The sequence below is a fragment of the Mustela erminea genome, chromosome 7 (genome assembly GCF_009829155.1).
Source record: "Mustela erminea isolate mMusErm1 chromosome 7, mMusErm1.Pri, whole genome shotgun sequence".
NCBI lineage: Eukaryota > Metazoa > Chordata > Mammalia > Carnivora > Mustelidae > Mustela > Mustela erminea.
Genome location: NC_045620.1, coordinates 139864875 through 139892150, shown reverse-complemented (window position 1 = coordinate 139892150; position 27276 = coordinate 139864875). Strand labels below are relative to the sequence as shown.

Genomic DNA, 27276 nt, shown 5'->3' with positions numbered 1-27276 from the left:
TTGCTGCTGGAGGCAGGGGCCCCAGGCCCCGACGGGTCCTTCATCTCCGCCTCCCGCCCCGGGGCACGCAGCAGCAGCTCGGTGTGTGCTGGCTGGGTCGTCTCGACAAGGCCACACCCCCAGCCACGGTGCCACGACTCTTTGAACACGGGCCGGGCAGAGGCACCTGAGAAGGGGTGTGGGGAGCCCCGCACCAAGCCAGTTTCCCTGCACGGCGGGCAGCACAAGGGTCGGTACTGCTGGAAGGGCTCAGGGGCTCCCCAGGGCTGGGCGCCCAGCCAAGAAATGCCGGCTCGGCCTGCACGTCGGTGAGCGGGGGAAGTGAGAGCTGCCCCCAGCCACGCACAAGCAGGGGAGCCCGACACCGGCAGCAGCAGGGCCGTTGGCTCCCCCTGAGAAGATGCCAGGACCCTTGTGGGCCCGACTTGGTGGTGGGTCGGGGAAGTGTCCGAAGGAGGGGACGCTGGAGCCGGTTTTCCGAGAATGAGCAGAGAGTTGTGCCAGGCGGAGGAGGAAAAGCGTGCCGGAAGACGAGGCCATGCGGCCTGGCCAGCGGTCTGTGCAGCCTGGGGGACCAGCAGCGTTCACGCAGCGCGCCCCTTGCCACGGGGACGTGGGACGCGGGTGGGTAGGCGGGGGGGCTCAGGGCACAGACACCGATGGTCAGCGGTGGACTGACGGACGAACAGCCGGTGGTGTGACCGCACACGGGCCAGCACCTCCGATCAGCCCGTCGGCTGTGTCCCTGGGAAGCCCCCAGGCTCTGCGGACCCGAACCCGTCACCGTCCTCATCGCCTTCTCCGGGGACCGCAGAGCGCAGGACGGTCTCGCTGCACAGGGGTCAGGGACGAGCTGCCCCCACCCCCATTCTGGTGTGCCTCGAAGGCCCTCTGCCGCTAAAGAGGACCGCGCAGAAGCTAAAGGAGGCCCGTGTCGGCCCAGGACCGGAGGGAGTGACGTCTGTCTTGACTCACAGGCTCTGCTTTCCGTCTGCACGCGGGGCCCTGGGCCGGGCCTGAGAAGCCGCTCCCTCTGCAACGGGCCTCGCCGCGGCTTCCGGTGCTTGAGAGCGATTAAGAGCAAACATTTTTTCACGAGTTTCACAAAGACGGGGGCTGTGTCCACAGTGGCATGTCAGTCCCAGCGAGTACTTCATCTCGAGGCAGACCATCAGCTTTGGGGCGCTGAACGCTCTTCTCCACAGAGACGACGTACGGCGGAGCCCAGGGGACTGGGAGCCCCTTCCCAACGCGGCGGCTCGTGCCGGCAACCTCCACGCTGCCGGGCCGATGCGCTCTGCCCCCGAGGGCCCCGGGTGACACCGGATGGCCGACGGGTCCTCTCCTGAACGCTTGCTTCCCTTGGCTTCCAGAACACCCCATGCGGCGGGTCACTCGTGCCTCCCCCTGCGCCCCTCCTCTCTCCCCGGCAGGCCCCTGCCTCCTCGGCTTCCTGCCAGGGCTTGGCCCCGGTCTTCCCAGCACCGACTCCACGGTGGGCAGGCCAGGGTGGCCCGCACCACCTTGGCGATGGCAGTAGACGCCTCTCCCCACACACCCAGCCTAGACCCCTCCCTGGAGCTCAGCTCAAACATCCACACACTGCTTGAGGTGGCTGCTGGGCTCACGGGCGTGGCAACCGCGCAGCCCAAACCCAGCTGCTCGGCTCCCTCACCCCCGACCCTGCAACCGCCCTAGTCGCTCTGACCAAACCTGGCCTTCGCCGGGGCCTTCCCTTGCCGCATACCTACTTCTAATCTGTCTACACATCCCACGGCCCCACCTGACCCAGCCTGAAACCAAGCACCTCCGGCCTCTCGGCCGCCTGCCGACCCCTCAATGGCACCTCGACTGGTGCCACCCGCGTCCCTGTGCTGCACCTGCAGCAAGCCGCCCAGGTGGCCTCGCAATCACGATCCCAGGAGCCACGGCACCTGGGACGGCCGAGGTGGCTCCGCCAGGCCTCTCGGGGGCCGGCTCCCTACGGGGGGCAGGGAGAGGCCAGCACAGACAACCGATGTGGCCATGAGCCTTCTTCTTCACTCCGCCCCCAGCACCCCTGCTGGACGTATGTGGGCCTTCCGGTTCTGGCTGAAGGACTTCCATGGAGTGGAGACTTTCCGGCCTTTTAGGGAAACAAAGGCTTGTTTCCTCGCACCCCAGCTCCCCCCACCCCCAGCGATTTTGTGTGGGCAGCAAGGACAGCGGCAGCCACAGGGGCTCACAGCAGCCAACACTCGGGAAGGGGCCCTTCACCTCTGACCGCCCAGAGGGAGGGTCCCCCGCAGGAGCACTCGCTGCAGCCGTGGCCTCCCTCCACGGGCCCAGAGCGGTGCCGCCGCGCGGGGCAGCAGAGCCCGTCTGTGGCCAGGTGCTGATGCGGGGAGCGCAGTGGCCGGGCGGCCCCGGGAAGGAGTCAGGTGAGAGCATCCATCAGCGGCTCTGGACGCCCCCGTGACAGACACCGAGACCGGTGCCACCGGACAGTCCAGAAATCGCCCCGCACGCACGGGGCTGGCAGACGTCGGACACAGAAGCGAAGCAAGTCAGTGCGGGAAGGTTCCTAACACGGGGCCGGAAGACTCGGAGGGCGCCGTGCGACAAAGTCTCGTGAGCAGAACCTCACGCCTTATTGAAAAGAATCAGATCCAAACATAAAATCTAAAACTAGGAAGCCTTCAGATGAAAATGAAGGGTGAGCTGGACCTCAACAAAGCCTGAAGCCCGGGCTCTCGGGAGACGCGCGAAGGGAGCGGAGACATGAAAGCCGGCGGGAGGCGTCTGCCCACCGTGTGCCCGACACAGGGCTCGCACTCGGAGCACGGGAGAGCGCACAGTCGCTAGTCCTTAAATACACAATGATTAATGGTCAATTTCACTTAAAAAAAAAAAAAAGTGGGCTAGGGGCACATCCAACTCTCGATATTGGCCCAGGTCGTGACCTCGGGGCACATCCAACTCTCGATATTGGCCCAGGTCGTGACCTCGGGGTTGTAAGAGCCACTCCCGCATCGGGCTGTGCTGGGCGAGGAGCCTGCTTCACTTGCTTTCTCCCCCCCCCAATATGAACAAAGAAAATCTTTAAAAAAAAAAAAAAAAAAAGATTCTCTCTTCCTCCTTCTGCTCATGCACACTCTCTCTCCCTCTCCGAAAAAGAAAGAAAAGAAAAGAGCTTCAGCAAAGAGGACCCGCAGACAGACAGTAAGTACGCACACAATGGCTCCTCAGCATCCGCTGTGGCGGGAGCGCGAATGAGCCCTGCGGCGGCCACGCGCCTGGAGGCCGAGGGTGGAGGGGTGGGGGGGGGGCGGAGAGAAGGAGCAGCTCAGGGGGAGCGCCCGCACTGCCCAGCCCAGCAGCACACCACCAAGTGGACGCAAAGGCAGGTGTCCGCACGCTTTCTTTGTGAAAGGTCAGAGGGTAGCCATGCTCGACACTGGGGGCCGCACAGTCCCTGCTGCAGCTGCTGAGCTCTGCGGCGGCGCAAGGCCCCCGGGACCACACACAGAGGAACAGGGGGCCATGTGCCAATAAAGCTTTATTGACAAAAGCAGGTGGTGGCAGGGATCTGGCCTGCAGGTATAGTATGCAAAGGCCTGCCAGGGAAAATGAAAACTGATGTTTACACAAACACCCACATGCCAAGAGTCCCAGCAGCCCCAGTCGTGACCACCTGAAACTGGAAACAACATGCGAGGCCCCTGGAAGCATCGACAGGTACTGTGCTGAGAGTGCCACCTCAGTCATTCGCACAGGACACCTCTGAGACACTGAGCGACAGCAGTGGATCGGCACTGCCAGGGGGTGAGCTGTGGGAGGGGAGGCTACCAAGGAGCAGCAGGGGTTTGGGGGTAAGGAACTGTTCCAGACGCAGACTGGGAATCTCTGCATGTGTTAAACTCTGTCACCAAAGCAACAAACAGTAACAAAAGCAGACGCAAAGCTTCCACCGTGGTCCCAGGCCACCAGTCCGTGCCTCCGCTCTGGGGTTTCTGACCTCAGGTCCTGGGCCTCCTGCCATCTTCTCCTGCCATTGTCTTAGCAGTCTCCTTATGCTCCTGGTCAGGCCAGGCCCCCTGCACCCCCGGGCCTTTGCATACGCTCTCCCTTTGCCACAGCTCTCCCACACAGTCAGCTACTGTGAGAGGCCCTTCACTCAGAATCAGATGCCCCCAACCCCCGTCCTGCTCCTGCTTCCGCAGCACTTCCTCAGCCCTGCTCTGTACTGCCCCAGCATCTGTGCACGTGTCTGCCTCCAGCAGAACAGATACACAACCAGCTGGCTGACAGGGGTTTCCCAGCGCAGTCTACACTGCCAGGTGGGCCCTGACCTGTTCCTTACTCTCTGCCATGCCCGTGGCACCTAGCACAGTGCCTGGCCCACGGGAGGCATGCGGAAGTTCTCGATAAACATCTTCCCTCCCCTGGGCCCACAGAGGAGGACCGGGCAGAAGTCCACGTGCTCTGTGTTTGGGACCATCAAGGAGCCGGTGTCCAGCGCCACGACAGGATCTCACAAGGAAGAGTGATCTTGTGGCCCACGGGCAGGTGTGCCACTTCAGGGATGAGGAGTCGCACCTCCAGTACCACAGGCATGATGCGAGCAGGACCCAGTATGGACCAGCAGGCAGGACCACGTGCCCGAGGCTGACATGACACCTGTTCATGGTCACGGTCAGAGCCCCCCAGGCCAGTGGCCCAGATGCCATGGTCCACAGACAGGTCCGGCCCAGGAGGCAGGAGTGCAGCAGCCCCTCTATGCACGGGCCTCCTTTCTGAGCAGGAACAGAGACAAGGCGGTATGGGGCAGAGTTCTTGAAAGAATGAGTCAGGAGCCCGTGTAGCATGGCCTTGTTTATTTTATTTTATTCTTAATCTCAAGAGAAAGAGGAATTAAAACTATGGAAACAGATTTTTTTTTTTTTTAAGTGAAACTCCCAACACCCTGAAAGAGAGGAAACAGTGACTGCGGCAGGACGGCTCTCGCCCAGTGAGGACGGTCCCATCAGCGAGGGGAGACGTCGGCGGGATCGGCCGCTGTCGGCAGAAGCTCCCTCGTTCCTTATAAAAGCTTGCGGGAGAGACCAGCAACACTGGTTCTCCCAGACGCAGAGCGACCTGGGAAATTGTCCCCAAGGACCGCTGCGCCCTCGCGGACTGCCAGCGGAGGGTCGGGGCGGCGCTAGAGCAGTATATGATACTTCAGCGCCCGGGGCACCCTGTTGATGACGAGCCTCCCGTCGTAACTCAGGGAGGCAAAGAGCCAGGGGTCAGCAGAGGACCAGTCCACGGCGTACACGCTGTCCTCGTGCTCCTCGTAGGTCGCGATGACGCTGTCCTGTGGGGGCTCCTGGCTCCTACAAGGCACCAGAGACACGCGTGAGCCAGGCGGCAGGGCGTCCTGCCCAGGCCCGGGGCCTGGCTCCCCTCATCTGTGGCACAGGAAGACAGATGGCAGCTGGTGCTGGGCCACAGACACCCTCATGCGGCTGTGAGGAACCGGGAAGCCACCTGCCGACACCGTGTTCTCTCTGGCTGCAGAAGAGCAGGGGCCTGCGAGTCTGCCGGGGCCCCGCAGTTCCGGGGGACGGGACCGCAAACACCCACGAGGGCTGAGTGAAGGGTGAAGAGAAGCCGAAAGCACCCTGGGGACAGCCAGCGCAGCCCCGCCCTGCTCAGGGATACGGAGCTGACCCAGGGCACGCAGCCTCCCCCCGCTGGGCAGGAAGGGGTCCCTGGTCCTGGTCTCAGACTTCGGGGCGCGATCCGCCAGGATTCCCACAACACCTCCCTGTAAATCAGGGCGACCGCTCCCCTTCTGCAGGGACCCTGACCCGACGGTGCCGAGTGACACCGCGTGAGCCCGGAGCGCACACACGTCCCTGCCGACTCAGACAGGACGTCACGTCGTCCATTCTAAGTGGCCACACCCAGAACACACCCCAAGGCCACGGCTCCCCTGTCCTCTTCTTCCCGTTTCTACTCCGCACTCCTGGCCTTTCCCCAGCGACGCAGCCGCCCTCTGGGTCCCTCCCCGGCCTCTAGTGCTGTGCCCTCTACCCCGTCCCACCAGACGGACCTGCCGTGCCCACCGGAGCTTGGTTACAAACGCCGCCTGAATTCTCTTGGGGACTCTATTCTCCTGAGTTTAGTAAGTCACGTGGACGGACCAAAGGAGCAGGACTGTGGGGACACCCACGCTGATGTCGCCGCCTCCACCAGCCTTCCCACCCTGGGAGCCACACAGGTGCCTGCTGTTCCCCCGCAAGGCTGCGCACAGAGAAGCTGGTGAAGGTCAGGAAATCATGGCCCCAAAGCCACGGCAACCGTGTTTCTAACTATATGTCTGCGTGCTTGGACAGAAAACAGCTGTGCAAAGGCCCAATACCAAGACCTCTTCTCAGACACGAAGCTGGGCCAAGCTCCGGGAGACGGGAGAATTCGGACCACAGGACAGTAAAGAACCTCGAGCAGAAGGACAAGCACGGTCCTTCTGTGGCACGGTCGAGCTCGGCTGATAAACGCAACTGGGGCTTATCCCAGACCTTCCTGCCCTGGATGCAGGAGCCGTGAGCCTCTGTGTGCAGCTCCCCTCACGAGAAAGAATCTACTCGAAATACAAGGGCTGTCCTGTTTTAAAGTCCACGCCACCGACCAAAGACACGGGCTCTCGGCTTCTTCCTCCACGCACAGAAGCCGCAGCCGCACTCTGCTCATAGCCCGAGGCTCTGATACGAGCCCTGGACCGGGGTGCCCCTGCTCTGCGCCAACAGAAGTGGGACCCACAGGAGTCCCGGGTCCCCAGGAGCCCCACTCTTCCCGGGGGTGTGAGCCCTGGTTTGCAGAGTTAGCCCCTAAACAGATGCAATTAGGGATGGAGAGCTCGCCACCAAGAGGCACGACAGCTGAGAGGTTTCCCACGTTCCCTCCGGAGCCTCGGGGTGAGGAGTGCCGGGGAACACCCGCATTTGGGGCTGAGGGCGCTGGCCTGGAGTCCGCACCCCGCCACAGTGAGGGCCGCCGACCGGACACACAGCTCTCATCCCAGCCAGAGACGAGGACACTGGGGACCGCCTCTGGCTCACAGGGGCTCACGGGCTCTCATTGCTGCCTGAGCGCGTCGGAAGGCGAGTGATGGTCTTTAAGACCCCTGGACAGCGTTCGAGAAGGACACGGACAGACATCGACCAGGTTTGTGTTTCAGAACCCACACAAGATGGCATGAGCTAACCCACCCCGACCCCCACGCCCCTGTGGCCGGGACCAACATCCTCCAGAACCGGGAGTCCCAAGCCGGCAATGGAGGAGGCCGCCCTGACCACACGCACAGACGGCCCGACGGGAGCCACCTCCGCCGCGAGGGGCCCTGGGAGGAGCGAGCCGCGCAGCACGGAGAGCAAGCGCCCTTACTTCCCCTCTGGGCGGCGCTCCTCCTGGTCACTCAGGTCGTCGTCGTCCACCAGGTGGCCGAAGGGCTCGGATGAGATGGACACCATGTTGGACAGGATGACCCTGCTGTCGCTGCTGCCCGTGAGGACAAGCTGGTCGTGTGAGTGGTTGTAGCGGACGTTCCACACCCTGGAGGCAAGCAAGCAGTTCGGCTCCACTCTGCCCCTCCTGGACGGGGCAGCACTGGGACCGCGGGCAGTGGACCCCAGACCCGCGGTCGCGGGAAGCTCCCAGCAGAGGGCCGGACTTCCTGCATGTTTGTCTACAACCTTCTCTTCGGTCCCGGCCAAGAGAGACGAGACCAGATGGAAGCGCGAACCTCAGAGCGAGAGCAGGGCTCGTGGCCGCCCTCCTCTGCCGCCTGCCTTCCCAAATCCTAACAGCCACAACTGCCCCAGGAGCAAAGGACGGACTACAGATGACCTGGCAACGGAGCCAAACCCCAGGGCAACATCCACGAGCGGCAGCCATGGGGCCCGGGGGCACAGCCCCGCAGCGAGCTCAGTGAGCCAAGCGGAGGGCCGGCAGCCAGCGCGCGGGGTCGCGGAGGATGGCGTCTCTCCTCGGACTGTGCCCACCACAGCAACTTGCAGAACCTGGCGAAACTGTACTCTATGCAGCATGCCAGGTTTCTGAATGTCCTGACCACAACCTCTACCTCTGAAACCAATAATATGTCATATGTTAATTAACTGAACTTAAATTTCTCAAAAAAGGAAAAAAAAAAATTAATGTCCTGAGTGCAGAAACATGGCTTCTGGTAAGCAATTCAAAGAATTTAGGGACACAGACCAGAAAAAGTCAACTTTCCTGGCCGGAGCAAAATCTCCTGACAGCAGTTTTGTTCTTACTCCTCTAGATGTTTCTTCCACATACACACACACAAGCCCCACACACCCTCACGAGCTCACGTGCACATGGGCAATCACACACACAAGCGCAAACTTACACAAATAACACGCACACAAGACCGCACACACCCTCATGAGCTCACTTACACACAGACAATCACACACAGAAGCATGCACTTACACAAACACACGCGTGCCTCACTGGGATGAAAGCTAGCTTACACCAGGCACACCGGCCCGGACTGGACTCTCACCTGCGTTAGCGCAAGTACCCAGCATGCGGTAAACAGCACGTGACGGGTCAGGAGTGACAACTGCTCTTGGGCAGCGTCTGCCGCCCACACTGAGCTCGTGTCCTCCCCACCCACAGCACCATCCCCACAGACCGAGCGAGCCCGCGCCCTGCCGATGGGCATGAGAGCGGTTCCCCACTCCGCAGCGTGGCCAACGATGCTGCATGAACCTCTGTGCACACTGTTTGCACACACGTACTGGCACAACTGCAGGAGAACATAGAGGCGATGTTTCTCTTCTATCCTATGTTTATAAATCACAAACATTCGGGTCTGGAATCGGTATTTCTTTAGGAAAAATCAAACCGGGTGCGCTGAATGATTCACAGCAGCACAAACGAAGCCGGTCTGTGCCTTTCCAAACAGGACAGGTGTTCGCAAAATAGGCTGCAAGCCACCCCACCCCCGCAGTGTGCAGGAGGCCCTACCAGTGGGAGTGCTGCTCCAGGGTCTTCACGGGCTCAGCGACGTTGCGGGTGTCCCAGAACTTCACCTTGCAGTCGTCCCCGCAGCTGGCTAGGTAGTACTGCTTGTTGGGGTTGAAGTCCAGGTCGCGCACCAGCTGCCCGTGGGCGTTCTCAATGCAGTATATCTGGCTGTGAGACAGCAAGGGAGGCACACGGGACAGGAAGTGCGTCATGGGGACCCCATGGTGCAGAATGGCCCAGCCTCCTGCTCCCCATCGACTGCCAGCCTTGGGGGACTGCTTGGCCCACCATGGCCATGCAGGCTGGGGTTCCCCCAAGCGACGGGGCCGGCTTGGGTTCCAGGAGGCCTGGTGACCTCCCCCTCAGTGCCTCTTCCAGGGGTACCCAGCCGAGGCCTCTCCGAGAGCACATCTGTGACTCCCAGAAGCTGTGGGGTGATGCCGGCTCCTGGCTGTCCCAGTGTGACCTGGCCCATGGAGAAGACATCAAGTTAGCAGGACGGTGACAGCCGCAGGAGTGCTGACCGGGTCCCAGGAGGACATGGACAAGGAAAGCCAACGGCCGGCAGCAGGCTGGCGGGGCAGTGCGGGTGTGCTGGGAGACACAGACGGACAGAAGGACGAAAACACTGGAAAAGCAATAAAAAGCAATGAAGGGAAGGTGGGGGTCAGGGCTGGGCCGTCTGTCCACTCAGCACTTCACGGAGCACCTCCACCATGGCCCGTGCCCCAGGAGACCCAGGTACGACGGTCACATGGCTGTTTATAGTGTATGCACGCCCATATGCACACGGCACACACGCACGGACACACACATACACACACACGTGCACATGAGGCATATGCACAGGCATGTATGTGTCCAGTCCTGTACACACCTGACCTCCACGCTCCAAGCCGCTCCTCCACGGGTGTGGAATGAGAACATTGCATCAGTCTGACGCCCTTCTGATGTCAGAAACCCAAACGGGGTCGGGGAGTGGGGGGGACACGCAGGTCATCAGAGAGGCTGGACGAGGGTTGGAACCAAAGTCCCGTACCCGGTTGCGAGGGGGCGAGGCACTGCTGACCATGTTGCTCTGTGCATTTTCTCCCCCGGGTGTGACTTAGTTTCCCCGGCAAGCCCTCCCACTTCCCAGGCCTCCAGCAGGCAGCCTGGCTTCCTGTAATCACCTTGCACATCCCACAGCCATGCCAAGTGCGCACTCCTCCACCCTCGAGGCGGGTAAACTCACTCCCTTCCATCTTCTCCCACGCCGCAATTCCTGACCCTAAACCACTTTTTTATCTTGAAATGATTTTTACATCCCGCACTTTCCCAATATCCTCAGATCTTTTCCTAAAAGAAGATACCCAAAACCCAGAAGACCTTCCAAGGGAAACTGGCAACTGTACAACACAAAATCCTGGCAGGTTGGTGGGTGCTAGGCGGACAGTCCCACACACACGGAGCACCGGCCCAGGCTCTTTGCGCGCCCTGGGGGTCAGTGATGTCAACACCAAAGCACAATGTGTTCCAGAAGAAACGTCCAAAGCATCTTGGCTAAATAAAACCAAAGCCACTCACAAAAGGAGAAGCAATAATCAGTGAGAACCCTGCCTGGGGGCAGGGCCAGGGGGACGGAGCTCCGCCGCCCAGAGCATGTCTGCTCTCGTTGTGAGGGGCGTGTAACGTCCTGCATTGGGTATAGAACCTCCTCGTGTCCTTTAAAGAACAAGGTATGCACAGGGACTGATGGCCCGGGGACCCGCAGAAACGGCTCTCCCGCAGCACGTTCCTTGGGCCGACGCCCTTGGCTCTCCGCTTCGGCAATGAACCCCCTCGAGCAGATCCATGCACCCTGAGGAAGTGGCAACTGATTATTTATTGGCCTCTGAGTTTTCGGAGAGGCCATGGACCTAAATTTAAAGCTGTGCCCACCCCCCCGAGGGCAGCACCCGTGACTCGGAGACATGCGTCTCCGCAGCCTGGTGATAAATTACTACGTGCTCAGGGGTAAACTCTATCTTAACAGCGGCTGCTCGGCTCCCGTTGCCACGGCAACAGATGTGCACACCATCACTCCTTTGCCTATCAAACCACACCTGGAACAGAAAAATCGCTCTTATTTGTTCCATTAGAACCGCTGGCTGCAGCGCATAATGACTTTACATGACAAACCGTGCTTCCCCGAGAGGTGCCGCCCTTAAAGGCACAGCGACGGTCACAGGCTCACCTGGGGCCGCGCCTGCCCACCTGTGCTCGCCCATCACAGGGACCGACAAGCCGGTGGTCCCCCTCTCCTTGCTGAGATGTTTCAAATCCCAATCCTGATTCTCACTACAACAGCCACCATTCACTCCAGGGACAGCCACACGAGACAGTAAACGGGCAGGGGAGGAACACTGGGCCCCACAGGGCTGCTGGCTCAAGCTGGGGCAGAGACACAAAACAAGACGTGCGCCTTCCTGCACAAAACCAGACGAAGACCGACGAGCCGGGTGTCCCCGGGCACGTGTGACCTGGAACCGCCCCTCGCGGACGGAGAGGGGGCGTCGGCGGGGTCACGCCATCACTGACCTCATGCTCCGCGTGTCCCACCCTCGGATGGTCGTGTCGTTCGCGGTGGCCACCTGGGTGCCGGTGTGGTGAGGGCTCCACCGTCCGGAGGTGAACTTCAGCTGTCCCTTCCCTTCCAGGGACGCCGAGCTGGCCAGCTGGGAATTGGTAGTGTTTCAGAAAAGGGAAGGAGAAAAAACAGGAATGTAAACTTTTTTTCTGAAAATTTAAGAGGACATCCTATATTCACAGGCTATTATTGAAAATAATTTTTGGAAATAATTACTGAAAATAATTAAGAAGCTCTGTCTTTGTTTCTTTGCCTTTATTTGCACCTTATTTGGGAAAAAAAACCATCAAACTGAGCACAGCAAAAAACAGAAAGCGTATGAATAGGCCCTGTATGGACCAGGACTTGCTAGGCTGTGCCCAGATCATGGGCTCCAACCGGAAGGCGGCACCACCGGGCACCTCGCACACCCAGCCTCACCAAAGCCGCACTCAGACCGGGTGGTGCGGCTGTCCCAGACACGCGTGCCGGTCAGACGCCAGTCTCAGGGCACACGCCTCCCACCCGCAGTGCCCGGTTGGATGCCGGTCTCAGGACACGCGTCTCCCATTCGCAGGCCTCCAGGCTCTTTCTCCAGAGGTTTGACCAAGGCCTTGTGAGACCCGCTGGGGCTGTCTCTGGGCCAGCACCGCCGTGTCCTGAGAGACAAGGGGCTCCTGGTCATGAGCTTCCCACCACGCGTGTCCCTGCCCACAGGCCCACGTGGCCCTTGATGGAAGAGGTTTTCCACTGGCCACACCATTCTTCCAATCTGGGGGTTGACCCTCTGCCCACACAGTGACTTCGGCAGGGAGAGGCGTCCGCGGAGCTCTTGGACACCTGTCCCCTGGGCGCAGCACCCCATTCCCGTTACCTTGAACACCAGCCTCATTCTTTGGAGGAGCCCTGGGCGGGAACTGAGGGAGGTTTGACGGAGTCACAGGGGACAGGGAGCGTCCCTGTGACTGTCCTGGCCCTGCAGCTCATCTCAGTGCTCATCGGGGCCCCTGCAGCACAGGGTCAGGGCGAGCCCCCAGACTCGACGTGGACAGGCCTGGGGCAGCCCCACAGAGTCTGCGGGCAGTGCGAAGGGATTCAATTAGAGCCGTAGGGGAGCGCGCCGCCTCCTCTCTGGGGAGACTGGCCCATGTAAGAAATGTGACGGAGGACACATCTGTCGAGATGGACTTCTCCAAGGGACCCCCTCATTCCAGCAAGCCCTGCAGCAATGGCCGCCCACCCAGGACACACTCCCCTGCCCCACCCCCTCCTCGGCAAGCTTTCCTGGCTCATCTTGTCCCAGAAAACCCTTCTCCAAAAACACACCATTTTCCTGCCTTCCTGACGTGGTGTATCATGCAGGGAGCAGCCGTCCTGGAGGCCGGGGCTGTGCTGAGCGTGCAGAAAGTCAGAAATGAAGGGACAGCAGCTGGGGTCAGAGGCAGAAGTCACACACACAACCCAAGCAGAGAACACAGAGCCTGGCCAGGCCGGGGACAGCTGCATCAAGCGCCAGAGCCACTGGTGCCCACGAGTACCAGGCCGACATGGGCGCCCAGAGGTCCTGGAGACCACAGAGAGCCACCGAGGGCGGCAGCATGGGGCAGACCTGGAGCACAGGGCCTGAGACCAGTCCTGTGGTGGTGGTAAGAGCTGAGGACGGGGAGCGGTCATGGGGCAGTGTCTGGGGGAAGAGGAAAGGGGGCCGCCGGGGAGCCAGGACCCCACAGGCTCTCACGGCGATGTCAGGAACCACCAGGCCCCCCACATCTCCCTCCTGTACCTGCCTCACCCACTCGGGGCTTCTCTGGCGCCCCCCAGACCAGCGTCCTCACGGCACCAGGCCATGATGCCCCACACGGACACCCGGAGAAGACCGAGCAAACCCCAAGACTCATCACAAAACTCCCAGGGAGGGCTGGCCTGGCTCAGCCTGTCAGGTGCCACGAGGGCCAGTCAACAGCAGCCAGCGGCAGGGGGGTGACGCGAAGGGACAAACTGCCCAGTAACCACGCCCGGAGCAACAGACGAAGGACGCAGCTCGACCGACCCGCTCTTCCCCTCCAACTCTCCCAATGACCTGGCACCGGGGCCCCTGGGGAGCGCGAGGCCTGAGGGTCCGTGGCGGGCAGTCTCACACAGGGCCCACAGGGGACCCACCACACCAGAGCCGCCACCGCCAAGCCACAGAAGAAAGACAACTGCCGACAGGAAACTCATGACAGGGACCCAGACCCTGGGCCACGTGAGGACGGTGAGCAGGAGTGATCAGGCAGGAGGTGGAGAGACACTGTCCCAGGGGAGCAACGGGCATGCTTTCCAGAGAAGCAACACGACCTCGGATGCTAAAAATGGCTCCAAAACGTATGTTAGAGACACACAGTGAGCTCATGCTTGGCTGGACTATTCTCGCTCGTTTAACCTCCACGTGCACGGTATCAGCTAAGAAATCGTTTCATAGTTTCCCATTATGGAAAAAAAATTAAGTCAAAATTCCTACAGGTGCGATTTCAGTTTTCTGAAGATGGAATTGAGTAAGATCCTTTCACAGGGACTGTGAAAGGGCTGAGTATATTTTCTAACTAATCAGCACTCAGTGCTCTAATTAATCTTCTATTAAACATACTGATTCATCATCAAACTCTTCAGAAACGTAAAAACATGAGGCTGCACCTTCAGAAGACACGTCACGTACCTTCGATGGAGCGACTTTTCTGTGAGGCCACCATGGAGAAGGGTCATGGCGTGGCCCCCAACGGGGAAGACCCGTGAGCCTCGTCCCCCGGCTGTCAGCACTCACATCACTGCTGACCCACCGGGACTCCCCGAAGACAAGGTGTCTCCAGAGCCCACGCCACAAGAACAGTCCCCCAGACGCCAGCTGGCGGAAGCGAGTTAGGGACGAATGAACCCAATGACCAACCAGCAAGCAGCCGTGCACCCGTCAGCAAGTGCATCGAGGGGCCCCCACCACACTGAGCATAGCAGAGGGACGGGTTTGGGGGTGGTTGGTGGCCTGGCCCACATCTCACCCAGCCAAGGGGCAGCATTCAACTCCACTGGTGACGCCAGTGGGTCATCAGCTACTGTTGTCCCGTCCCGGCGGAATCACTGCGGGCACAGGACATACACCCTAACACACCCATTTCACAGAGGAGAACGGCAAGGCACAGAGATTTCATAACTGCACATCAACAACAGCCAACTCACAGCGGGCCATAGTGTGAGTTAATAAGGGGGTCCAGACACTCCAGAGAAAACAGCCAGGTGGGCTGGAGCAGCCAGACAAAGGGATCATGAAGTTTCGGGACCCAGGACAGCCTCTGGGGCTGCAGAGAACTTGAATCAGCAGAAGACAGCATGGAGGGATTCTTGCCTGAACAAAGCAGAGCCGGAAAACAACCCCGCTGGGCTAGGGGTGGTGCTGGGTGTCAGACCAACAGGACAGCGAGGCGATGCAGGCCGAGACAGGCGGAGGCAGCAGAGCCCGGGGAAGGGCAGCCCGTCGGCACGAGGGCGGGAGGTAGGACAGCCCACGGAAGGCAGGCAGCACCCAGCTCCTCAGGGCCTGCGTGGCCCCTCGCTGGTGTCAGTAGTCAAACAGCAGAGTCCTCCGTGCTGAGGGTGTCCCACGATGACATTAGCTCACATTCTCCCTGTCTCCCTGGCTTCGGTGAAGCTGGCTGCCACGCGCAGAGGCCCACGTGCAGGAAGTGAGGAGCCCAGGCCCTCGGGCCAACCACATCCTACCATAACCTCGTTCAGAGCTTGGGGCCACCCCCGTCCCCGGTCGAGTCCTCAAACGAAGACCCAGCTGCCAACACCTGCACCAGAGCCACATGAGGGACCTGAGGGCCGCCCGGCTTCTAGGTCCCTGACATCCTCACGGACATTGCCCTGACACATGGGGGCCACAGGAAGCAGCCACCTTTGCAGACACCTGTTAGAGCTAGAGAAGAGACACAGGTGCCGACCAGAGGAGAAGGGAGACCGAGAGTGAATCCCAGCAGCTGCAGGACGGGTCAATCGAGCCCCCTGACTTCGCAGCTGGGAAACCTGAGACCCCGAGTGGGTGGGCGCCTCACCCTGGGTCACACAGCCGGTGGGGCAGGGGCAGGACCGGCCTCCTGCTTCGACTCCTGGGCTCACTCTAGTGCGTGATCTAACTGGGCAATAGAAACTCCGTGCCCCGGGTCCATTTTAGCGACACTCTGAAAGAGAGCTCGCCGTTGACGTCTGGAGGCCTGCTCAGGGCAGCCGGCACAGCCTATGCGCTACGGCTAAGCAGCCACGTGTTCTGGCTTCCCAGTGACCGGAGACAGCTCAGCCACAACCCCAGAGAGTGCACGGCACACAGTCACCTGGTTTTTTTGATGTTGAGCCCAACTCTTCAGGCACTCCCACCCCAGAAGGAATGACTAAAGCGACCCCACGAGCTGCTCTTCAGAGCTGTAACCGCCGCCAGGCCACGGACAAAGGAACACGACTCTGACGAAGGAAACGCCGCACCTTGTGCTGTCAAGAGCAGTGCACGTGGCCAGAGGCTCCCGAAGACAGAAGCGGCACTGCTTGCCGCCGTGGCCCGGGGTGGTGAGGGTGCCGGGGACCAAAGACACATGCTGCCCACCTCCGAAGATTGTGGAGGAGCTGCTCTGCACCTCCTTGGTGGGAAGGCGGGAGCGGCCACTCCCATGCGAGCCGTGACCACTGCCAGAGCCCCTTTGCTCCTGGTCAGGCTCTGCCACGAGCCCCTGCCCACCCCTGGGAATGTCGTGGGAATGTCCTCTACCTCTCTCAGCCGGGAAATTCCAGCCCTAGCCTTGAACGTGAACCCCCTGAGCTGGAGCCCCACCTGGTCCCAAGTGGCCGGAGAAGTGACCCAGTCCCTTTGAGCCCGGCTTTGCTCCTGTCACTCCCCGGCACCCTCACCACCCCGGGCCACGGAAATGGAGTTATTTAAGAGCCCACCCCTCAGGGCCACAAACATTAAATGACCCCCTGAAGAGCGCGGCCGACAGGCAGAGCTCCGGTCTATCTTCGGGGGTGGGCAGAAGGCAGGGGCCGCTCCTGTGTTCCGGGGTGCAGGGTGAGTCACGGACACGACGGAGCCGGTGGGAGCCGACTCAGCAGGAGAGCCCAGCCCGTCACTGCCCTCAGGACGCGCAAGGGAAGGTGAGGAAGGGCAAGGGGGGGGGGGGACAGCAGGGCAGGACCCCCCGCTGCCAAGGCGTGTGCAGAGGGGCTGCAGGGAGGCCGAGGTGGGTCCTGCCATCCCCCCGCCCGCATCCCAGGCTTCCCCAGGTCCTGGGTGGGCGTCCCAGCCCCTGGGTGTGGCTGCATGGGCTCCACTGCTTGGCGGGCCCGGCAGCTCCCAAGCCCCACCGGGGACTCTGTCCCCCGCCTCCCGGAAGCCAGCGCCCTCCTATCTTCAGGAAATGCACACAGGGCGTTAGAGACAGCACTGAAGAGGGGATCTGAGGTCGTTTTACATTTATTTTTAGCGTATTTCAACCAGGACTCTATTTGCAGAAAGAACAGAACTAAAAGGGCTTTTCCCCTTTGCTGCACCAAAACCTAAGCTCTCTTTGAAGGGGAAAGGGTGTGTCCCGTACCCACAGCTGCGGGCCTGACCTTGGCTCCTGCTTGAAACAGGAAAGGTCATGCGTGCGGATTTAACTTTCCTCTCCAAGGTGGATGAGAATACGGAAAATGGTCCCATCACGCCCATTAGACTCTGGTGATCCGGGAGAGCGCGATCTAATTACAGCTGATTAGCGAGGGGCGCCTTTGAGGAAGAATAACAAAGGCTGGAAATGTGGGAAGCGCTGCCATGACGACGCGTCTCCTGGTCGAGCGCGACCCTCACCTGCAGACTGGGGCACGACTGAAGCAGGAAGTGGGCGCAGACTGCTCTTCTGTGCCTCAGTTTCTCTCCTCTCGACCTCCGGCCCTGGCACCGCCATCCCGCCGACCTGACCCTCACTCCTAACCCAGTTTCCAACGGTGCCCTCGCGCCGCTCTGCGCGCCCCACCCTCCCTTCCTCCTCCGGGCGGTCCCTCCGCCCACCCAGCCGGCCAGCTGTCCGTCGGGCACGTGTGGGCGGCCGGCCACGCCCCAGGCCCTGTGGGGCAGGCTACCAGCATGTGACACCCACTGTGACATCGCCCGACTGGATCCATGTGGAAACCGGTCCCGGCTCTCCAGCGACGACACTGAGTCTTAGGGCACGCCACCTGCCCAGGTCACAGGGGAGTGAGTGGCTGAAACGGGACCTGATGTGGCTCAGAAGGCTGCCGGGCTCCTGGCACGGAGCCACAGCCCTCATCCCCCTCCCGAGCCTCGTGCCCACCGCTGCCCCGGTCACTGTGGTGGCCGGCCCACGCCCGTCCCAGCCCATCACCGCAACGCCGCAAACTGGATTTCCATCCCCTCTACCCTGCGGACCCTCACACTGGGAGGTGAACCACAGGAAGGCCGAGGCTGTGTCTCCGTATTCAGAGTCCAGCCCCACTGAGGGGCACGGGTCCCACTCGCCGCTGCATTCCCTTCAGCACGCTCGGTTTGCCAAACGTACGATTCACTCTATCATCTGCTCTTACTAGAAAAAAACCTTTTGAGAGCTTGAGAAGCAAATGCTCGCCCGACACCAACACCCAGCCTGATCTGTATTTGATGATTCCAAGACCTAACGGAAGACCAAAGAACCCTAGTTGTCCCTGGTATTTATAAAATCAAAGCTGTTTGTAGCTATTACGCTACATGAAGATACACAACTTAGGAAACTACTCCATGTTTTCTTGACGATTACGGTTTTTTATTTTTTTTTATTTTTTTATTTTTTTATTTTTTTTAAAGATTTTATTTATTTGACAGAGAGAAATCACAAGTAGGCAGAGAGGCAGGCAGAGAGAGAGAGAGGAGGAAGCAGGCTCCCTGCAGAGCAGAGAGCCCGATTACGGTTTTTTAAACGACCATCCCAAAGCACACCGCAGCGGCTGCTGTCGGCAGCGTAGTCAACGGAAGGTCCACGATGCGGACGGCGCTCAGCTATTTTGAATGCCTTTTTCCGAGGCTCAGCAGAAAGCCAGCTCCCAGAGTGTTAACCCGTTTTCTGTGGACCAGTCTGACGAAGCCCGGTCAGCACCCTATTTACTGGGTTTGCCGCAAACAAGTGTTCACTGTTCTAACACTCACACCCACCCTCGACGTGACTGCGGCCACTGAAGACCGGCGAGAACCAAGGCTCCGGCTCTGGACATGCAGCGCATGCATGCCGGGCCGCGACAAGCCCACCGTGGGGCGGGGCGGGGTCAGGAGAGCAGCCGCAAATCTGTCCCTCAAACCGCACCTTCTCCAGGACCTCCCCGGCTCCTAAGGCTCCGTCTTCTCGAGTGTCCAGTGAGGGAGCTGACCTCTGTGACCCCGAGGTCTGTGTCTTTACGTGGCCTCCTTTAAAATCAGTGTCTTTCTTACGTGGACCGCTTCAAAATCATGGGGGACCAACATTTGTCAACGCACTGTGTGAGCCCTCTTGCAACTGAGAAGGCACACGGTGGGTGCCTGGGGACCTCGCGGACCCTCCTGCCGTGCCCTTGCCACTGGCCGCCGCGCTGAGTGAGACCGTGCCCGTGGGACAGGCTCCACGCGTGCCGGCGGCGTCCTCTGCCGTCAGACGGGGAAAGAGCTGCTAGGTCAGTGGAGACCTGGGCCGTCAGACCAGAGAAAGGAGGACAGCCCCCGGCCGGGCCCATCGAGGGCAGCAAACGTCCCCTCTGCTGGGGATGCTGACGGCGGGGAGGCTGTGCGTGTGTGAGCCTGGGAGAAGCTTCTGTGACTTTCCCTCACCTTTGTCGTGAACCACATAAAACCACTCTAAAGAATGAAGTCTTTTCAAAAGAAGGCCCTTCCTCTGCAAGAGGCCCCGCGGAGAAGACGGGACAGAGAGCAGGGGCCATGGCGTGGGAAGGTCCCTCGTGTGGGGTGGAGTCCCATCCTCCCACACCCACCCGGTGGACCTGCCGCGCTGCCCCGGGGGCCTGGACACGCGGCCCCACGTGGGCCCCGTCACCCCAGGGCAGACTTGGGAGGGCCCCTGCAACATTCACGCTGGTGCTGGAACGGGCACCCCTGACCCCAGACAGGAAAAGAGCTTCTGTTCCTCTCGGGGCCGCACGTGGCGAACAGCGGGCCAGGCGTGAAGCGTGGTCACAGTGTGGCAGGCAACACACAGGCTCCCAGGAGGAAGGGGCACCTGGGGGCCCGGCCCGCTCGTCCCGAGGGCACCTCCTGCTCCTGCCCAGCACTCTCCGCCCCACGAACAAACGCATGTTTGATATTTCCAGGCACAGCGGAAGTGGCCCGAGCTGCTCTGAATAATTTTCCTGCCACCGCCTGCCGCCCCCACACTGATGCGCAGTCGCTTCTGCCGTAGGCTTTAGACCTCACATGACAGCATTTCTGCAAGAGCGCTGTGTCCTTGAAACCCATTCTCCTTCTGAGAGGCGTTCTGGAACGTCAGTGCCTTCAGGCCCCGTGTCCCTGAGCAGGGGACACCCTGGGTTCACCCTAGAGAAACCCCCGTGTTGACGCATGGCCAGAGGACTAGGACAGCCGACTCTCAAGGCACCCGTCCGTCTGTCTGCTCTGCGCTCTGCTGCTTGCGGCACCTGGAAAGCTATTTATCTCCACAGCGACTGAGAGCTGCGAGGCCCCGGAGACGGATGAGCACACTCCGAAACAGGGAGGCATCCCCTCTGCCTTCATCGGGGCCGGGACCCCGTGCAACCTCCCCCTGCAGACCTCCCCTGGGCTCTGCTAATGATTATAAATGGCAGAGAACCTCCAATTTAATTGCAAAAGGTAATGATGCAGCGAGCATAAGATTAGATTCACCACAGAAGGCAATATCCTCCAACGAAAAAAAAAACGGAGGAGCTGGGTGTGAAGACGGCCGGAATCGATAGGAAGGTTTCGGTATTAAATACCACGGCCGAGGGCCGCCAAGTGGTATTGACAGAAGTGCTGAGGGCAGATAAAAACGAAGGAGAGAAAACTAAATTGGTCTCTGCAGAAAATAAGTTACAGATTAATCACCCGACCATAAAATCATTCCGAGGCGGCCGAGGGTCTGGAGAGAAGCCCCTGTCGGCTTCCAGGACGGGCTGTGGGCTCCGCGCACACCCAGGGCTCGCCTCCTCCCTGGCCTCTCCCGCCCGGCAAGGCTCCCCGGCCCACGGCTCCCCCCCAGCATCTCGGTGACCTGCACCCCATCAGGACAGCACTGTGCCCTTCCCGCCTCGGGTCTCTGGCTACACAGGGGCACCCGCGAGAGGGGAGTCGGTGGGGGATCGGAGGGTGCTTGCAGCCAACGGAGACTCGGACCCCGAGGCCGGCTCCCAGGAGGGTCCCGCACCGCCTCCCCCCGGAGCTGCGGCCCCAGGCACTGTGCGACCCTCCAGTTTCCTGCTCCGCTCTAAAATCTGGGTGACAATTACATTCTACTCTATGATATACAAATACATCCTTTCCTCAATAAAAATACTGATTCTTTCCTTTAAATATTACTTACATGCTACAAGGACAGACCAACTCTTAAGTTTACGTGGAAGGCTAGGACATTCCCTTCTGACCACGTGGAGTTTTAAGACACTAACGTTCTGAAGGGTCTGCCTTTGAAGCCATGTACCGATGGCGACCATCATTCTTCACACCATCTCCACCGCCTGCCCAAGAGGATTTAGTACCGAGACAGACCGCAAGGGAGAAGAGCTAGCGCCGCATCACGGGAACAAAGCCACATGCAAGGAGCCACCGCTACAGAAATCCATCCCACACACGCTGCCCCTGGCCCTCCTGCTACGCGTGGCCGTGGGGCGCCCTCAGTACCGGTGCCACCACAAGCTCTAGAGTTTTCTCTCTGAAGGCGTTACTTGGATGTAAACCAACGCGACGAAATCACAAACGCAATAGAAAAGTCATAATTTAAAGTGGAAATTCTAAGGAATCAAACATGAACTATACCGATCAGCAACACATCTACTCCGGAGGACAAGGTACTGGAGGCGACGACGACCAGAAAGCAAAACCGGTTCCCAAGAAAGCCAGCGCTGACTCCTAAATGGTGTGACATGCGCGGCCTGTGGGGAGCTGTGAGGACCCAGGCACTCCCGTCCTCGGAAACGGAGCCCTGAGGGCGAGGTGTGGGTCCCGCGGCTCCGGCGGGGAGGTGCTCCGTGGCGGACCCACGGCCATACCCGCACCGTGTGGCGACTGCGGCCGCGGGAAGGCGCACGCGTGCCAGTGAGGGAGGATCCGCTGATGGATCACAGGGGGCTGGGGGGGTCACGGGCCACAAGGGGGTCAAGGCCCCAGGGCGGTCACAGGGGGATCACAGGCCACCAGGGTCAGAGGCTGTGGGGCAGCGGGGCCGCGGAGCACTGTCATTTTTACAACTCACACGGGAAGAAGCTCATAGCACCATGCAATTGTATTTTATGACCACTCCAACCAAAAGGGACTGTAACCAGACTTCGAAAACCTGGTCACTGAGAAGACGGTACACTTGGAACAAGAGAGTGTATGTCCGAATATCCCACTGACTCTTCTGGACAAATCGTGTCCGAGGGCGGGCTCTTGTCAACCTTCAGGTCTGTGTCCTCTCTGCAGGGCCCGGAGGCAGCCTCCCCGCAGAGCCCGTCGTGCAGTTCTCCGACCGGTAACTGTCCGCTCATCAAGTGTTTCATGATCAATGTAAGAACTGTAAGCCGGTCACTCACCACGGCCTGGCTGGAGCTTTCCTGCAGGTCCCACAGCAGGATGTGGTTGTCCGCCAGCGAGACGACCTTCTTCCCGTCCCCCGCGGGCTCCCACGTGACACTGCAGGGAAGAGAAGGACTCTCGTGAGTTGGGACGTCGCAAGCCCCAGATGTCTTTGTGGCCGAGGGCCACTGCGCACCCCTCCCGGGCAGCAAGGCCTCCCGAGTGACGGTCACGGCCGACACCCACCATGGCAGGACTCCAGAGGGCACATGTGTGCGCGGCACTGTGTCCCCTCCTGCTGAACGTCTATGTCCTCCCGACTCAGCTGAGGTCGGGCGGTTAGGAGGCTAGGAGGACGGGCTTGGGGGTGCTCAGGGTCACAGGAGGTGGGGAGGGCGGGCCTGTCCCTCGCTGCCTGTCTGCGGGGGTCTCCTTCTCTCCCGCCTGCCGCTTGAGCACACAGCGGGAGGGCAGCTGTCTGTAAGCCAGGAAGAGGGCTCTCACCAGATCGCGACCATGGGGACCCCCCGACTCGGACTTCTAGCCCCCAGAACCATGGCAAGCAAGGTCTGCTGTTTCAGGCCCCAGCCCAAGGTGCCTTGTGGTGTCCCCCCGAGCTGGGGACTGAGGACTCCCGGGGACTGAGGAACGGAGGGGACTGAGGAACGGAGAGCTAACCAACAGCGCCAAAGGATGGGAGGCAGCCCACTGCGGGCCCAGGTCTCAAGGAGGCCCTGCACGGACACTGCCATTTGGGGCAGAATGCCCACATCGTCTGTAGCCCAAGGAGTCGCGGCGATGGGAGGGTTCCGCGTCTGCCCTGCCTGGGACGTCATGTCCCTTCCTCAGGGGTCAGCCAGTGGGAGCCCCGGCTTCCTTGTAGCTGCAGCCAAGGCCACCCCACCTGATACAGTTCCCGTCCGAAAGATTAGCGGGACACACAGATCTCGTCTCCTGTGCGGGACAGCTCCGGAGCTCGTCACGGGGTGGGCTTCTGCGTCGGCTGAGGACGTCCCAGCTGTGAGGGGCGTCTCACTCACGTCCCATAACCCAGGAGGGGCTGCAGCCCGAGGGAAGACCCCGCTGCAGCCGCTGCTGCCGAGCCCAACCCTGACCCAGGGCGCCCCTCCCTCGCCCCGCCCGCCCACGCTGTGGGTGCAGCTGGGGATGCTTGTAACCCAACACGAGTACCACCCAAAACCACGGCTTCTTTCTTCTGTTTAGTTTAAGAAACACAGAGTTCACGGCACTCTCACCACAGGTGCCTCGCTCCTCTACCGCACGGGCTTAGCGCATCTTCTGAAAATGCACGACACCCAATGCATAAAACAGGCCCGATGACTGGGAGAGATACCAAGAAATCCGGCGCTGAAATCCGCTGCTCCTGTTTTGTTACGATAACGGCGAATCCTCATTTGAAAACACCTCTTTACAGCAAGACGGTCACGCTTCCCCTGGTAGCCCGTTTCCACGGGTGACTTTGCAGGGTTCACGCAACGGACGGTGAAAGCCAAGGAGAAGCGCAGGCAGGAAAGGAGAAGTGCGGCTCACAGGCCTGTCCGGGCGCAGAACGACACACGGGCCTGCGCTCGACCCTTCCCGGCTTAGCTCAGTGGCTGCGACACATCCCCCCAGACCGGGCTGCCCAGACAGCCCACATTTACCCCACACGTTCCACACACCACGGGAGGCTGGCCACCCGAGATCAGGGCTCCAGCGTGGCGGCGTTCTGCTGAGGGGTCTTCTCCCGGCTCGCGGGAGGCCACCTTCTCCCCGAATGCTCAGCGTGGTGGAAAGGGAGCCCACACACCTCTTCCAAGAGCACTGATCCCATGGGGAGGGTCCCACCTCCAGGCCCTCATTAGCTCCTAGAGGCCCCGCCTTCTCACATCAACACCCGGGACATCGGCATTTCAACATACAAATTTGTGGGCCTCAAAATGCAGTCCACAGAGCCATACACTGGGAGCAGAACGTTTAGGACACCGTGCCAGGGGTCCCAGAGCAGCTCTCATTCGTAACCTGAATGCCCCGGCACACAGGCACACACGCACCAGAGGTCAGGATGAAGAGAGCCGCACGGCCATAGGGAGACCCCAGGGACAGTGACTGCCCCGTCCAGCGCTAGCCAGACCGCAGTCTGAAAGGGGGTGACACACGTATGTAGACTGCCGAACGGAAAGCCAGAGATTCCCACTAACTCGCAACCCACTGGGGAACAATGAGCCAATCTGATGCCAAAGACTGACGACCTTATCGTTTGCCTGTGGTTTCCCTGGCCGGGCCCAAGGCTTCTGGAGAGCAGGTTCCCCTCCCCACAGGGAGCAGCGGTGTCTGAGCCACGTGGCCGGTGATCGGCGCTTGCTCGCGGGTTCTGAGGGACAGTGAGGGAGGCAGGTAAGAGCGGAGACGCCGCGTACGCAGACGAGGCCCTTTCCAAGTACATTCAGCGAACCGCCGGGGCCTGAGGCCCGGGAACACCGCCAACAGCCCCAAACGAGGAAGAGCTATACAGGCGTCCCGGCAATCCAAACCCTCCACTGAACCTCATGGGCTTATTTTATGTTTTAGACTGTACTGTCTCCCGAGCCCTTGCTCAGACCCCTTCCCCTTCCCTCTGCCCACTGTTCTGACGTCGTCCGTCGGGGGGCCCAAGGCCACAGAACGAACCCGTGGGCCCTAGAGCGGGGGGTTTGAAGCAGGGCGAGCTGTAAAGACTAACACCCGCAGCAGAGGGGAGGGGGAGGGGGAGGGGGAGGGGGAGGGGGAGGGGAGGACCGACCGAGAGCAGGCGTGAAGACTCACACACGTTTGCCTGACGATCGATTCCAGAACTGTGGGGAACGTCGTGTGGAAGCCAAGTCTCGGGCTCGCTCTGGACCCCAGACCCAATAGATGTCGCGAGGACACAGCGGGCTCAGAGCAGGTGCTCCTCCGAACACGGCAGCGGCACTTACCCCTTTTCCCCCCGGCCTAAAGAGAGCGGTCATCTGGGTCTGGCTCTCCCAGGGGTGGAAGGAAAGGCGTGGAGAGGGAGGAGGGTGTCCTGTGGGAAGCCACCGCTCCGCATCCCTCTCCCAGTGTCCACACCCCCGGCTTCCGTCCGCCATTGCGCGGGCCAAGAGGTACCTCGCTCCGGGAACCGGCTTACGTGTGTCCGTAATGTCACCAGAGCAAACAACCGAATGAATTTCAAGCAGCCACAGAAGTAACTTTTCCTATCTAAAAAGGAAAAATATGTGATAGTTTAAAAACATGTTTAAGGGGCGCCTGAGTGGCTCAGAGGGTTAAGCCGCTGCCTTCGGCTCAGGTCATGATCTCAGGGTCCTGGGATCGAGTCCCGCATCGGGCTCTCTGCTCAGCGGGAGCCTGCTTCCTCCTCTCTCTCTGCCTGCCTCTCTGCCTGCTTCTGATCTCTCTCTGTGTGTCAAATAAATAAATAAAATACTTTAAAAAATAAAAACATGTTTAAAAAGGCTTAAAAGGTATAGGAGGGAATAATGGCTTGTGATAGGAGACAGCCTGCTCTCCGGTTCTTACGGGGGGGTGGGGCGCGTTTAAGAAAACCACAGTGAGTATAACCAAGGACAGCAGCGGCAAACACGGGCCACGGGGAAAACGAGGTTCGCAGCAGGTGCCCCAGCTGAGCCGGTGGGTGGGCCCTATGTCCTCTCGCAGACGGAAATCCTGGGCCTGGGTTGGGACCACACGGGGGAGAGCCATTCCTGCCAGAGCCCTGTGAGACCCACTGCCCAGGAAAGGCCAGCTGAGCTTCTAGAAACACAGCTGCAGGTGGTTCTGTATCTTCAGAGGCATTAGGGCAAGTCCCTACCCCATCGTGGCTTCGCCGAGCCCCCATCTCCCAGCAGGGGTGAACTCACAAGGGTCTGAGCAGAGACCCGAGGCTGTGGGAGGCTGCTTGCTCCCCTGCTGGAACCAGGACCGAGGCCGGAAAGAGCAAGTCACTTCAAGAAAACAAACTTTTGCAGATTAGGACGAAGAGAGGCTGGCCACAGGAGGCAGAAGGGGCTCGGCTGAAACACCACTTCCTCCGGGAAGGCTGCTCGGACTGCCCTCTGTCCTGGAGCAGCAGCCCCTGTCACTCACGTCGGCTTCCCCGCGAGACGACAGAGGAGCCCAGGCTCACCGGCGGAGCACCGAGCCCAGACTCTGACCCTCGCAGCAGAGACACTTCACAGAGAAGTGCTGGAAGGAAGAGGGACGAAGCTTTAGTAAGGCTTCCTCCCAGCCGGGGCCCAGTGCCCCTTACAACGCGTGCAAAGTAAAACCGGAAAGGGTTCCAGTTACCGAGCACACGCAGCGAGGACCGGTCCGTGCCGGAGCCCCTTTGAGAGGGCTCGCCGCTCAGTCGCACACGGACCTCGCCAAGAAGAGGTGCTCCTTGTTCGCGACTGTGTTGAGCTCCAGGCACAATCAGCCCCCATGGTCTGCCTCCCAGCCCCACCTCCCTACGCCCCCTCCGGGCGGTGAACTATGGGGCTTTGCTCCTAGCTGACCAAACCGCAAATGGGATGCCCAGTGTGCCCCCGCAGCCCTGTGCGAACCCCTGGGCATCTCTGCCCGGGCGCCACACCACCCTACATTTCAAACGTACCAAACAGTGTTCGCTTCTCTACTGCACTTCTCTATCCCCGGGGCTCCAACTCTCCCATGGACAAAATCTTGGGAGTAAGTTTTTCACAAGTACCCTTCCCAGGTTCCACATAAAAAAGCAATAAAGCGTATTAAATTTTATTCGTAATGTCTGACTTCTTGCTTTTATACAAATCAGACCCAATCTGCCCTTGGTTTCATGAAAATCTTAGAGCTGCTGCTGGGAAATGCCGTCTCTCTGGCTCCTACTTTCCCCACAAACTCTGCAAAATCACCTGAGAACACAGCCCAAGAG

At 60.3% G+C, this 27276-nt stretch overlaps 1 protein-coding gene across 4 annotated transcripts in view; it reads right to left on the bottom strand.

The window, feature by feature from the left end:
• Positions 1–4868: 4868 nt before the first annotated feature.
• Positions 4869–27276, bottom strand: part of EIPR1 (EARP complex and GARP complex interacting protein 1) — a 127774-nt gene continuing 105366 nt past the window's right edge. For 3 of the 4 annotated variants that reach the window (XM_032353439.1, XM_032353440.1, XM_032353443.1), the window contains 5 exons: positions 22385–22484; positions 11581–11717; positions 9022–9189; positions 7411–7578; positions 4869–5357 (listed from right to left, as the gene is read on the bottom strand). In XM_032353439.1, the coding sequence (XP_032209330.1) occupies positions 5183–5357; positions 7411–7578; positions 9022–9189; positions 11581–11717; positions 22385–22484 (748 nt within the window). In that variant the 3' untranslated portion in view covers positions 4869–5182. The remainder of the gene's footprint in view (positions 5358–7410; positions 7579–9021; positions 9190–11580; positions 11718–22384; positions 22485–27276) is intronic. The other variant, XM_032353441.1, reaches the window with a different exon arrangement.